Genomic DNA, 12,907 nt, shown 5'->3' with positions numbered 1-12,907 from the left:
ACAACAGAGACCCCGGACTGTTTAACTTAAGCTGTACATCAAGCAAGACTGGGAAAGAATTCCACCTGAAAAGCTTCAAAAATGTGTCTCCTCAGTTCCCAAACATTTATTGAGTGTTGTTAAAAGAAAAGATGATGTCACACCATGAAATTCTAAGTTAATTATTATTTGCAAAAAAAAAATAAAGTTTATGAGTTAGAACATTAAATATCTTGTCTTTGGAGTGCATTCAATTCAATATCGGTTGAATAGGATTTGCAAATCATTGTATTCCGTTTATATTAACATCTAACACAATTTCCCAACTCATATGGAAACACGGTTTGTAATAAAGAGTTAATTTGTTTTATGATTAAATATATATTTTTAAATGTCAAACACCAAGCTGATAATGATAACTATGTTGTACAGTAGTCAAAAAAAGACCCAAATTTGGTACATATTTGTACTATTCAGTGTGAAGTAATTGTAAAGTTGTAGGAAGCATCACAAAAAGCACACTTGTTTCTTCATCATGGTTTTAAGACCGGACTTGTCATCTAGCTCCTTGCAGGTAATTAAAGCCTGGTTGACATCAGTTGTCCACTGGATCTGGCTAGCTGTGATCAGCATCTAAAAATACAAGAAAATTCAGTGTATTAAAATAAGTATATAAACATTGTCCTCAGTGGAAAGTTAGTCACCTGTCCTGGCCAGTCTTTGGACCACTTGTCCCTCTGGCTTTTCATCTTCTTGAGTGCTACCAGGCAGTCATGGAGGGAATTCTTTAACGTGCTACGCATGGCCTTTTCAATATCGCACAGCCAAATCTACACACAACACAAACCATTAATCTTTCATATTGTTACTGCTGACGTCGTCCATCCTGCTGACTGTACCTCCACAGGCTTGTCCAGTGGTACCGCCTTAATAAATTCAATCATCTCCCCATCAGAAGAGAACATGGCAGTGGCGTCCAACCTTTTGGCCAACTAAAGAATATACAAGACAACTATGGCTAAATTCAGCTTGTACAAGGTGTAGTTAGTGTCACATAAAGAAGTGACTTGCCTTTTCAGTGCGCAGACTTTTAATGTTGTCGAAACACTTCTTTAGATGCGGCTGCATTGCCTCCGGGTTCTGCGACTGGCCCAGGATCTCCAAAACGTCGTCGTTAGACAAAAAGTAGAATCTAGGGAATACCTGTCTCTTCGACTCAAGGTACATGTCTAAGGCCTTCTGGATCTCCTCAAGCTTGATATTCATCTTAGATAATGTGTCCTGCAAGCCTGACAAAGAAAATTAATTATCAGGAAAAGAAAAGTGTCGCACTTATTTAGAGTGTAAAAACTTGGACAGAGATACCTGGATGGTGTGTTCCCTGTAAAGCGTTGTTGTTTTCATATAGTCGCGTCATGATGGTCTTCCAACTTGAACTAATGTCTTCAAACTCTTTGCACTCTTTTGGCAGCTGCTCCCTAATGTCCTTTCCTTGGAAAATATTCTAGAGGTGTAAAAAACAAAGAAAAAGAATGGAAAAACAACTTAAGCTTAGCCAGAAAAAGAAAATCAACAATGACGCAAGAAAATAAAAGCTCTAAAACCATCTTGCGTTGAGTGTATGCCTAATTTTGGTATGTGATATTATACCTCAAGATATATCCACTGGCGCTGCACCGTGAGAACCATCTCAATAATTTCCATCACCTGGGACAGCTGACGTTCCCATGTGTCCACCTCCTTGTCAAAAGCTTTAACAAAACGAGAAGCCTTCATAGTGGACAGAGTTACTTGATTGTCCTCTAAGGCCTGGAAAATGTCATCTGTGCCTCTGTAAAGTCAAAAACAATGCACTGACACATGGTTCTTCATATTTGACTAATAAGGCCGATCGTACTAGATCTCACTTCAGACGAAAATGGCCTTTGTCTTTGTAAGGTGAAATATCCAAAGTCATATCCGCCCACGTCTTGATTATCTCCTCCAAACCCTTCCGAATAAAAACAAGTCATAATACGGAAATCAGTGTGCGAAAAATTGCTCAACATATATTGATCCTCGCGGTTAACAAGTCTGGACCTGTTCTATGGAGAGTTCCTTGCTGGCGGCCCCAGATATCTCCCCGATAGAATCAGCATACTTGTCAAAACCCAGAGAAATGATCGTTTCCAGGGTGAAGTCAATACTGGTGTGATCAAAGGAGCTTTGTACTTTAGCACATATCTGATTCCAGTGCCTGGAAGAGTCATGGCATAAGGAGTACCATTATCTTTATATTCATATTCAAATCACCCACAACACTTGTCCGTACTGTACCTGTCCCTCATGGCCGGATTCCTCATGTCAGCAATAAGAGGGATGATTCTCCTGAATTGGTCAACTTTCTTCTTGGAGAAATCCACAATGCCCCACTGCTTATCCTGCAAACCCAGAGCTTTAGTTAAGCCACATCAAACTCATATCCGCAGCTATTTAATGAACTCTGACTTTGAGTAGCCTCTGCAGTTTGTGGAGGGTTTTGTAGATTTCTTGTGCTTTGCTCTCCATATTCTCAGTCCGAAGTGTTATAAACTGCCCTCCCTTCCAGCTGTCCCAGTGGGAGTTCCATTCATGCGAGATCTCCCACACTTCCTGCAAGTAGTCCATATCCTGCACCACAGAGTCCAAATTAACATTGTGCTCTATTAAAAGTGAGTAGGGTTTTGTCTGTTGATGTCACACCTTCTCCATGGCTTGGATCGTTTTGGAAGGTTCCTGCTCTATTTTAAAGAAGCTCAGGCCATCTAGGATGGCATTTTCTTCTTCTTTTAGAGCATTGAGTTGCTGATGGTGCTCTGCTGTTAGCTTCAGGGCCATCTTAGTGCTGATTGCAGGATCAAATGGACCTGGTAATACAAATAAGTATACAGTGTTGGTTTCTACTTATACATTGCAATGTACAATTGAGCAAAATTGTGTGCTAGTGAAGTTTTAACATGTTCCAAATAAAATTAATTGATTGATTGATTGATACATTTCTTGATCATGCATGAACAGGATAAGTGTGTGTAACCTGAGGTGGTGAACTCTTGCATCGTAGTCAGGATCTTCTCTGTGAGGTCCTCGGAGGACGATATTAAGCCGCTCTTGAAATTCTGCTTCTGCCCGTTTAGCATGATATCGCTGTCGATTAAAACCTGCTGGAACCAGTCCCACTTGGCGTGCAGTGTTCCCCGCAAATCCTGAAGCTGCAAGCACACAACAGTTGCAGAAAATACACCACAAAATAAAAATATATTTGTCAATTCAGACATGTTGGACGTCATTACACTATGCAAGTGTACCAAATATGGTATATGGGTGTATATTTGATAACATGCATTAGGGCTGCGAATCTTTGCGTGTCCCATGATTCCATTCAATATCGATTCTTGGGGTCACGATTCGATTCAAAATCGATTTTTCTTCAATTCAACACGATTCTCGTTTCAAAAACGATTTTTTTTCCCGATTTAAAAGGATAATATTCATTCAATACAAAGGATTTCAGCAGGATCTACCCCAGTCTGCTGACATGCAAGCAGAGTAGTAGATTTTTGTAAAAAGCTTTTATAATTGTAAAGTACAATGTTTTATCAACTGATTGCAATAATGTAAATTTGTTTTAACTATTAAACGAACCAAAAATGTGACTTATTTTATCTTTGTGAAAATATTGGACACAGTCTGTTGTCAAGCTTATGAGATGCGATGCAAGTGTAAGCCACTGTGACACTATTGTTCTTTTATTTTTATTTTCATATATGTCTAATGATTATTTCAATGAGGGATTTTTAATCACTGCTATGCTGGAATTATAACTAATATTGATACTGTTGTTGACAATATTCATTTTTCTTTCACTACTTTTGGTTTGTTCTGTGTGGTGTTTTTGTCTCCTCTCAAATGCTCTGTTTATTGCCGTTCTGAGTATTGCTGGGTCAGGTTTGGTTTTGGAATTGGATTGCATTGTTATGGTATTGCTGTATATTGTTTTGTTGGATTGATTTAAAAAAAAAAAAAGAGAATTGATTCTGAATCCTTCAGCGTGAGAATCGCGATTCGTATTCGAATCGATTTTTTCCCACACCCCTAACATGCATGTTTAATGGACTCAATGAACAACTGTTGCATCACTCAAACACTTACATTTTGTTCCACAGGGAAACCATATTTGTCCAGAACAGCAAACTGTTCATTTATCAGAACAATGTCAGCCTCAGTCTTGACTAAACTGCCTTGAAGAGACTCCAGAAGATGCAGGCTCTCACTCAGCTCCACAAGTGTCTTATTGGGTTGACTCAACCTGAAACACACACACAAACGTACACACACAAAAACTCCTTACTTTTATTTTCCTTTAACCTTTGTTATCAAACACTGATTTTCTTACTTAAAGGGACAACCCACCTTTTGGCATTGTTATTCATGGAAGCGTGCAGCTCCTTGAGGTGGTTGCCTGCGATGCGCACAAGGAGCTGCATGAACTTAGACTGCCAGCGACTGCAGTGCTGCACCAATGAAGTCTTAAGTGGCGAACAGTCCAGCACAATGAATTGGAAGTTGGTCACGGTCTCTTCCTGCTGGATACTTGTTTCTATTTCTGTGTACCTAAATAAAAAGAGATTCATTATAAGATTTTTCTGTGTCTGGAGGAATAAAAGTGTGACTAGTAGGGGCAGTACCTGTGTATATCCGCATCAAAAGAAGCAACCGGTTGATTGAGTTTTTGGTAACGGTTTATGTAAGAGTCCTTGTTGGTCTCCCAGATATCCCTGTATTTGTCCCAGGTGGTCAAATACTCCTTCAGGCGGTTGGCGGTGGCTGACATGCCTGCACCAACTGCAGCATGTATGTCTTTTATCTCCTCATCATTTCCTAAACCATCAAGAGATCAGGGGAGTTGGCAACACTTACGCAGAGTAAGGGTAAAGTATTTAATATGCCACGAACCAATATTGACGTGAATAGGATTCTCTGGGGAGTGTTCGCAGGAGAGGAGCTCAGGCAGTCGCTTAAATTTGGAGATTGTGTTGATGATCTGAGGCAGAATGTCCAATATTTGTGCAAGATCTCGGAGAGATGGGGAGAACTCAACCTGTCACATTTTCCAAGGTAAAAAAAAAATAGTGTCAATATGGATCAGCTTTATTGAAATTTGCTACAATGGTTGCTGTTACCCTAAGAACGGCCTTGGGATCCGGCTGGCGCAGTGACACAAGCACTCTGAACAAAGGAGTGGGTGTTGATTTGCGGTCTCCGTTAATGGCCTGTGCTAATTTCTGCATGGAGCGCTTCACATTGCTGCGTAGGGCTTCCTCTAGCATATGGTCCACCTTCTCAGTGTATGTGACCCAGTGTTCCTCCACCTTTTTGTTGGTTGGTTGAAGTTTATTTCAAACATGAATACAGTTTAAAAATCATACATCACATATTTTTCATTTCTCTTTGCAGCAGCCCAAAAAGGAGTAGGAAGAAGCAAATCTTGTTTAATACTAACCACTTTTCTACTTCATAGAAATTATTAACACGTATGTTTACTTCGTTTTACAATTTGTAGTACACTTTACATAAATTAATTCTAAATACAGTCCTCTTAATTATAAAGTTAAGTCAGTTATGATCCACCTAATGAGATGAAAAATATAGTATTTTCAAAAAGTTCAAGACCTTTCTTAGAATTATTTTTTTTTTTTGTATTTTGTAAACACTTGCACTGGTTTGTATGTTCTCTTTATCCAACAATGTGTTATTATTTGACCTTTTTTGTATTATGGTTAGTGAGTGAAGAGTACTTTGTAGTTATTTCCCCACATTTCTACAAATAACTTAAATATAGTTACAACCTTAAGCAGCATTTCTACACATCACAGTGCTTGGTGATGGCTGATATTACCCTTATTTTCCATGACAACCTCCCCCCGAATACAAAATACACTATATAGATACATCAATCAATGCTGAAGTACCTCAGGACCATCTTTAGAGAAGGTGTTGTGGATGTAAGTCATTATGTCAACAATGTGCTGGAGAGCGGAACGCAGCTCTTCTTGCTGACGCTGTCTGTGATTCCGCTGATCAGTCTCAAACTCCCAGTTCCTGACAAGGATATGAATGATTTTCTAGGTGTTTTGGTAAATCGGCAGTACATTTTGTTGTGTGATGATCTCACACCTGTATAGCGTTTTCCCATCAAGCCTCACTAGCAGTGTTTCACTGATCTGACGACAGAGCTTAGCTATGGCCAGATTAGACGCTTTGAAGCCATCGACTATCAGCTGGACCTATAGTGGATACATTGAGGAGACTGCTATCAAATAGCTCAGCAAGGATTTAAAAAACCTTTTCTGGAACATTACTTGTTCCACCTTGAATCAAAATTAAACATGCAATATTGAGAAAAAAAAATGTTCATCAATTATAACCTTTGAAACTTGCATGAGGCAGTCCTTGACAAACTTGTTGGAAGATATTTTAAACATCCAGAAGAGTTTGGTAAAACCTGGCTGAATCTTCTTGTCCAGCATATGAATTTTCTTGGAAAACAGACCCAGCTCAATAGGGGTAAGCATTCCAATGATCCTGACACAAACAAGACAGCCATTGAGTATTTGTAATGCCTGCATTGTTAACCATTTAGTCCAGATTTGTGTCTACTGACCTGTTATAGTCCCGCGCGAGGTGCAGTGCTCTCTCCCTAAGGCATCGGAGATCTTCCCGATCCTGGTAAATCTCAGATACAAATCCTGGGATCTCAAAATTTTGCTGACTCCAGGACTTGATCTCCGCAAACAGATTCAACAAGTTGCTGAGGGGGAAAAACACAAAAAAGAATGGGACTCAGCAGAGCACAGTGGAAAACAGCAATAAATAGTATTTACAATGCTCACTTGTCAAAGTTGACCTCAATCCTGCTGTCCTTGCTATGCAGCAGGAGGGGCCGCTCCAACTTCTTGACATACTGCAGCTCCAAGCCTTGGCGCCACTCAGCAAACCTCTGCGTCACCATGTCATCCAGAGTGCGAATGCTTTGATTGTAGTTTACCAAAACCTGCCTGCAGCTGTGAGACTCAGGCATGATGGGGATCTTCTTCAGCATCTGATGTGGAAGAGCAGAGAGAAGTCATCAATATAGAATGGTTAAAGTCATTTGTAGTGTACAGCAGACATACTCACTTCCATTTGGCTTTCTAAATGGAATTTTAGGGCCCTTGCTCTGTGGGCCTGGCCCGCCAAATGTGGCATATAGTCAGGGATGGACAGTGTCTCTGGAGAAATATGTTTGGTGAGCCTATTGTTCTCCTTCTTGAAGATGGTGTATATTTCTTCCACCATCTCATCTATTTTGCTCCCAATAGACTATGACAAGGCAGAATTAGGTCAGCAGTTGAGTGAAGTATTTATTGATCACATATCACTAAAACCATCTCCAGAAAGATCAAGACCACTGAGGATGGTTGTAGTAGTGCAAAAAAACAAACAAAACACCTTTCGGGCAGAGATGGGCTTGAAAATGTCCACCAGCCGAAGTCCTTCCTCCAATGAGTTGACAGTCTTGAACACAGAGGTGATCAGGTTCTGCAGCATTATATCAAGATCTTTGAGAAATGCACGGAACCTATAAAATTTATTTAATGTTATTATTGTAATTGCATCATGCTTTCTATCTTATTTTGCCATAATTTTACAATTAAAATAGAGTACATCAGAAAAGTATTAACAACGCTTCACTTTTTCCACATTTTATGTTACAGCCTTAGACCAAATGGTATACATTTATTTTTGTCCTCAAAATAATACACACATTATGAAAATGTGAAAAAAATGTTTTAAGATTTTGCAAACTTAGAAAAAAAAAACAACAACTAAGAAATCCAATGTACATAAGTATTCACAGCCTTTGCCATGAAGCTCAAAAGTGAGCTCAGGTGCATCCTGTTTCAACCTGAGAACAATATGGTGTGGAAAGTCTGAATGAAACCCCGTTCCACCATTCTGATCCAAATACCACCACTATGGAGTCATTAGTGCTGCTAATGATTGTAAGAGAACTGAGGCAACCACTGGACTCCTTGAGGGCTGGACCCGCCGCTGCTTAAATGTAGCCAGCTCCACAGTAGGCCGGAACTTGGATAGAGGGCTCACAAGCCAGAGGAAGGGCAGATCTGGTGTTTTAGACAGAGTTCAGCTGGGCTATTTGTGGGTGGGGTCAGCCTCAACCCGAAATAACTTGACAACCTACTGGTTGGAGCCATACAGTACATGGCGAATCAGCAGTTTAGCTCCACAACTTTTGGGAGATGAGACCCGGTAGCAATTTCCTGCACTGAGATACAGCTGTAGTAGGCTGTGCTCCAGGTCCGGCCGTTTTCTAGTGGCCAGTTGGGCCAAGGGTGTGTCCCGCGGGTGACAACATGCCATAGCTAGGGGGCCCCTCAGCGAGCAAATGGCCCCCCTGGGCTGGCATGGGGACTATGTTATTGGATGTGGGGTTCCGGTTGTTTATTCCTTTGGGGGATTCAAGTGTGATGTTCATAACGTGTACGTATGGGTTCTGGTAATGTCTTACTGTCCCTATAAGGTTTGGCTGTCAAGTGGGACAGTTGCCATAATATGTGGCAGTTGTATAAAGGGTGTTAACAAAACAACAAGTGTTGTTATGCTGCACATTTATAAAAATTGTGGACACACCTGTTGAACTCAATGTGCCATGTAGTGTTCTCCACCTCCAGGATGCGTTGGTCAACAGAGCGCAGGGTTTCGAGGCCGTGCTGGAACTTGGCCTCTATCTTAACAAGGGAGAGAGTGAGCTCGGGCCCCTGATAGCCACTAAAGCACGGCAGCGGTCTCTGGGTGCCGTCATCCCAGCGGGCAAACTGCTGTTGTGTGTCACACACCTAGAATGAAAACCAAACATCATCTTTGGTACTGTGCACAACATACAATTGGTACTATCCAGTTTCAGATGGGTCGAACGTGTGCACCTCAATCAAGTCTTTAAACCTCTGAATGCACGCATCAACCGGGACGAAAATGTTTGTTTGGTCCAGGAGCCAGCCTTTTTTAGATTGTCTGAAAGGGGAAAAAAGGGAGTGTATGGAACAATTCCATCTGAAAGCAAAACATCTGTCATACATTGCCAATTTCTCTTACTCGTGGTGCACCTCGACAGCACGTGTGTAGATGCTCTTCCAGGTCTCACAGCACTGGATGCAGTCAATTAGGTCTTGCTTGCTGGAGATTACAAAGCCCTCAAAGATCCTTTCCAGAGAGATACTCTTGATGCACAGGCGGATGATCTCGTAACTTGTCTGCAAGCCAGCAGCAAATTAGAAGTTTTAATATACATAATATAAATTATTTATGTTATTTTATGAAGCTGAAACTGGTCTCTTCTTGAAGCTTATTTCCTTTAACCTACTTGTGAACTTCTACAGAGCCCGAAAAGAGAGCATCATGTCTCTCAATGCCCAGATTTTAAACAGGTACAGTAAGAACAGCACAGAGGTCCTGTGATGCCTTCTACCAGACCAGTATGCTATACCTATATGCTGGATGAGTCCAAAGGAGGGCTAGAAGAACAGCGGCAGATTCTTCCTTCCCAAAAAATGTGTAGCAGTTGAGCAGTCGTGACAGCTGTGACATAATGTACACTTCACATGTATGTTCTTGCTTTACATTTACATCAATGACGTTGAAGTCGCGGCTGTATTTCAGTCATAAAAACACGAGTTTTACTTGATGTCCATGAATGCACCTTCGCATGAGTGTGGAACTTGGAACTGAGCACTGCTGTTGACGTGAAGAGGAGTGTCAGTCTCTGTATCCTACTGTTGTAACATTTTTATATAATTTTTTATTTAATTAGTCAGATTACCCATTGAAAACAATAACGGCATGAGTAACCACAATTTTGAGACCTAATTATGCGGATGTTGGCCTCTTGGTTATTACATTCTTCTTCTTGCTTAGTTAGTAATTATGGGGGTCAGTTTTCCATTGGACCATTTTTGTGTAGAGATGGTGTGCCAGGATGCATTGTGCATGTGGAGATATTCTACCTGTGCATGGTTGCGTAGGTTTTATTCACATAGTCTGGCTTCTTCTCATAGCCCATCCCAAAGTATAACTCTACCTTAATAAAGAGGCCTGTGATGCGCTCATTGGTGTTGTAATGGGTGGAGTTGATCCAGATGATACGAATTAGACTGACAATGTGCTTCAGCTTTGGAGCAAGTTCACTTATTTTAACTTGAGACAGTTCTTTACAGGGGTCCACCAATAAGGACAGGAATCGCACATTGGACTGTGCCTCCATGGAGGAATTCTGTGTGGGCAACACAACAAAGAAACAATGATAATGAGTACTACTGTAAACAGGCGGTTATGTTTTACATTTCCATTATTTTACTGTATGTAAGAGGGTTGGGGACTGACGAGGAAGTACCAAGGTCATTTGTTGACATTTTCCATAATTTTCTCGTTAAATAAAAGCTGCCTTCACCTGCATTTCCTCGACGAGTTTGCCGAAGCGCTTGACATAAAGCGAGTTGGCCAGCTCAAGCATTTGCTGAATGTGCTTGATGCCGGTCTTCTGCAGCTGTTGACTCATGTCCATCAGCTTGCCTGAGTGGCGCTCCCAATACATTATCTCCTGCAGCGGACCACTGCTGTCGCTCACAGTGGTTTCTTGGACGTTCAACAGCTCCTTGATCCGGTCTGTCCAATGGATCAAGACAGCTAAAAATGTGGAGAGTAATTGTAGATACAGCTGTGCTCCAATGAATGTTTATTCAATGTTTAGACAGACTTACATTCCATCCTCTGCACCAGATGACTGTCCTTGCTGCCCTCTTCAGCGCTGTCAACCAGGCCTTCCATTGGAATGTACAACACTGTCTTGCCATCCTTCTCACAAACAGTCTCTGTTCAAACATGACATGGAAAACATTACACACTCCTGATTATGTAGTAATGACAACAAATCAAGCTCAGGGCATCCTCACCTGTGAGGATGGCCAGGTAATTGTGCATGCCGTTGATGTAGTTGTCTTTGATGCCCTTCTCCCAGTCACTACTGATGTCGATGTCGTCTGTATGTAAGCTGGTCAGGAAGTGAAGCAGGCTCTCAGTGGGGTCGCCCTGCACATTCCCATATTCCACCTCTAAGTAGAAGCTCTCCGCAGTGATAATGGCTCCGGGCTCGCGCATAAAATAGAACAGCTCCTTCACCACCTGACATGGAAGTTCATTACTTGGAGGGCAAAGTCAACCATATTGTCTGGTGCATCTTACGATAACAGATCAGGGACATGGGTCCTCAACCAAATAGGGAAGTTGGTAAGTTTAAGCAATTCTTTGACTCAGATCTAGTATCCTGGTGATAGTTACCAATCAAAGTGGAGGAAATACACAATACCTGTGATGGAAGGGAATAGTCCACCTTTAGTGTCATGTCTGTGTCCACGTAGACCACCAAAGTGGAGATCGATGTGTCCTCAATGAAGTTATCTAGAACATTCTCATGGTCTTCCAGCCACATATCTTGGGTGATATCAGAAATGTCGACACAACGGATGAACTTCTGTGAGTGTGAAAGGCAGCACGAAAAGATATATGTGAGGGTTTTGTTTGGAAGCAGATATGAAAAATAGCAACATTTTACCCGACGAATGATCTTGAGGGATTCTTGGTACTCAAGAAAGATGTCTTCTTCAGTCTTTTCTTCTGCCTTATTGTCTGTATGGTCCTCAGATGTTTCATTTTTGTTTTCATCATCGTCAATGGGGTCATCTATGTTGTCATCATTGGTGTCCTCAGTGATGAGGTCTTCACTCTTGTCGTTAGTGTTAGTGTTAGTGTTAGTGTCTTCCTTATCCTCTGTGGTAACTAAGGTAGTCAGAAGACAACACACAAGGGTAGTATTGTCATTTTGAGGACCTGTTTACACATTTAATCTGGTCAAGACCAAAAATAAATAATAAAAACATACTAGGTGGTCACTTTAACAAAGGTTTGTGTTGACATTGATTGATTTTGATGAGTCTGCCGTGCTCTCTCTGTCTCTCTCCAAATGGCCAAAAATCCAAATTCACTGGACCAAAATGACCGGTGTACACACACTATGAGAGACAATCACCAAATATGACCATAACAAGGCATTAATGTGTGAAATTCATGAAGAAATAAGACTGAAATGTCAGCCCAGAAATGTAAATAAATAGTGAAAGGTCGTTGGGCATTTAAAGAGACTGTACTTGCACTCTTGCTTATTGTTGTTTGGGTAAGTCGTCAGAAATGCTGCGTTCTTGAAGAACATGCATGAACCATTTTGACGTCATTATTTCATTGATATACTTTCTTATATCGGTAGGTAAATATCTGCCATAGAAACAAATTGTTCTATAAGTGAGTGATCCAAAAGAAGTCATGTTATTTTAAATGGCCGTCCAATCGAGGTGTGACTTTATGCATATATGCTCAACATTTTTGCCCGCTGATAAAAGTACAAAAGTTCAGTTCAGTTTAGTTTCAATTTATTTTAGAACATGCATTTAATACAATGTCATTGTGGGGCGGTATAGCTCGGTTGGTAGAGTGGCCGTGCGAACAACTTCAGGGTTCCAGGTTCGATCCCCGCTTCCGCCATTCTAGTCACTGCCGTTGTATCCTTGGGCAAGACACTTTACCCACCTGCTCCCAGTGCCCACCCACACAGGTTGTAATGTAACTTAGATATTGGGTTTCACTATGTAAAGCGCTTTGAGTCACAAGAGAAAAAGCGCTATATAAATATAATTCACTTCACTTCACATTCATCACATATTTCCAGTTGTTTCATTACAGCACTTTCAAAAAGGAATAGGAAAAAGCTGAACTTATTTAGTCCTACCCCTTTTCCTACCATAGC

At 41.0% G+C, this 12,907-nt stretch overlaps 1 protein-coding gene across 1 annotated transcript in view; it reads right to left on the bottom strand.

Moving 5' to 3' along the window:
• dnah2 (dynein, axonemal, heavy chain 2) overlaps positions 1 to 12,907 on the bottom strand; it is a 50,410-nt gene that overhangs the window by 36,115 nt on the left and 1,388 nt on the right. Inside the window, exons 2-34 of the mRNA XM_061913521.1 lie at positions 11,663 to 11,886; positions 11,417 to 11,581; positions 11,004 to 11,232; positions 10,812 to 10,922; positions 10,502 to 10,737; positions 10,133 to 10,324; positions 9,151 to 9,308; positions 8,982 to 9,069; positions 8,689 to 8,894; positions 7,486 to 7,615; positions 7,174 to 7,356; positions 6,888 to 7,096; positions 6,659 to 6,805; positions 6,423 to 6,579; positions 6,172 to 6,281; positions 5,967 to 6,096; positions 5,178 to 5,366; positions 4,951 to 5,095; positions 4,683 to 4,875; positions 4,408 to 4,608; positions 4,141 to 4,303; positions 3,032 to 3,200; positions 2,701 to 2,864; positions 2,467 to 2,628; positions 2,296 to 2,399; positions 2,059 to 2,215; positions 1,887 to 1,969; positions 1,630 to 1,810; positions 1,345 to 1,483; positions 1,034 to 1,268; positions 879 to 960; positions 684 to 809; positions 502 to 612 (exon numbers count right to left, since the gene is read on the bottom strand). Coding sequence (XP_061769505.1) covers positions 502 to 612; positions 684 to 809; positions 879 to 960; positions 1,034 to 1,268; positions 1,345 to 1,483; positions 1,630 to 1,810; positions 1,887 to 1,969; positions 2,059 to 2,215; positions 2,296 to 2,399; positions 2,467 to 2,628; positions 2,701 to 2,864; positions 3,032 to 3,200; positions 4,141 to 4,303; positions 4,408 to 4,608; positions 4,683 to 4,875; positions 4,951 to 5,095; positions 5,178 to 5,366; positions 5,967 to 6,096; positions 6,172 to 6,281; positions 6,423 to 6,579; positions 6,659 to 6,805; positions 6,888 to 7,096; positions 7,174 to 7,356; positions 7,486 to 7,615; positions 8,689 to 8,894; positions 8,982 to 9,069; positions 9,151 to 9,308; positions 10,133 to 10,324; positions 10,502 to 10,737; positions 10,812 to 10,922; positions 11,004 to 11,232; positions 11,417 to 11,581; positions 11,663 to 11,886 — 5,279 coding nt within the window. The remainder of the gene's footprint in view (positions 1 to 501; positions 613 to 683; positions 810 to 878; positions 961 to 1,033; positions 1,269 to 1,344; positions 1,484 to 1,629; positions 1,811 to 1,886; positions 1,970 to 2,058; positions 2,216 to 2,295; positions 2,400 to 2,466; positions 2,629 to 2,700; positions 2,865 to 3,031; positions 3,201 to 4,140; positions 4,304 to 4,407; positions 4,609 to 4,682; positions 4,876 to 4,950; positions 5,096 to 5,177; positions 5,367 to 5,966; positions 6,097 to 6,171; positions 6,282 to 6,422; positions 6,580 to 6,658; positions 6,806 to 6,887; positions 7,097 to 7,173; positions 7,357 to 7,485; positions 7,616 to 8,688; positions 8,895 to 8,981; positions 9,070 to 9,150; positions 9,309 to 10,132; positions 10,325 to 10,501; positions 10,738 to 10,811; positions 10,923 to 11,003; positions 11,233 to 11,416; positions 11,582 to 11,662; positions 11,887 to 12,907) is intronic.

The sequence above is a fragment of the Nerophis ophidion genome, linkage group LG10 (assembly GCF_033978795.1).
Source record: "Nerophis ophidion isolate RoL-2023_Sa linkage group LG10, RoL_Noph_v1.0, whole genome shotgun sequence".
Classification (NCBI taxonomy): Eukaryota; Metazoa; Chordata; class Actinopteri; order Syngnathiformes; family Syngnathidae; genus Nerophis; species Nerophis ophidion.
The sequence above is the reverse complement of the archived record's forward strand: the minus strand, read 5'-3'. Positions and strand labels throughout refer to the sequence as shown.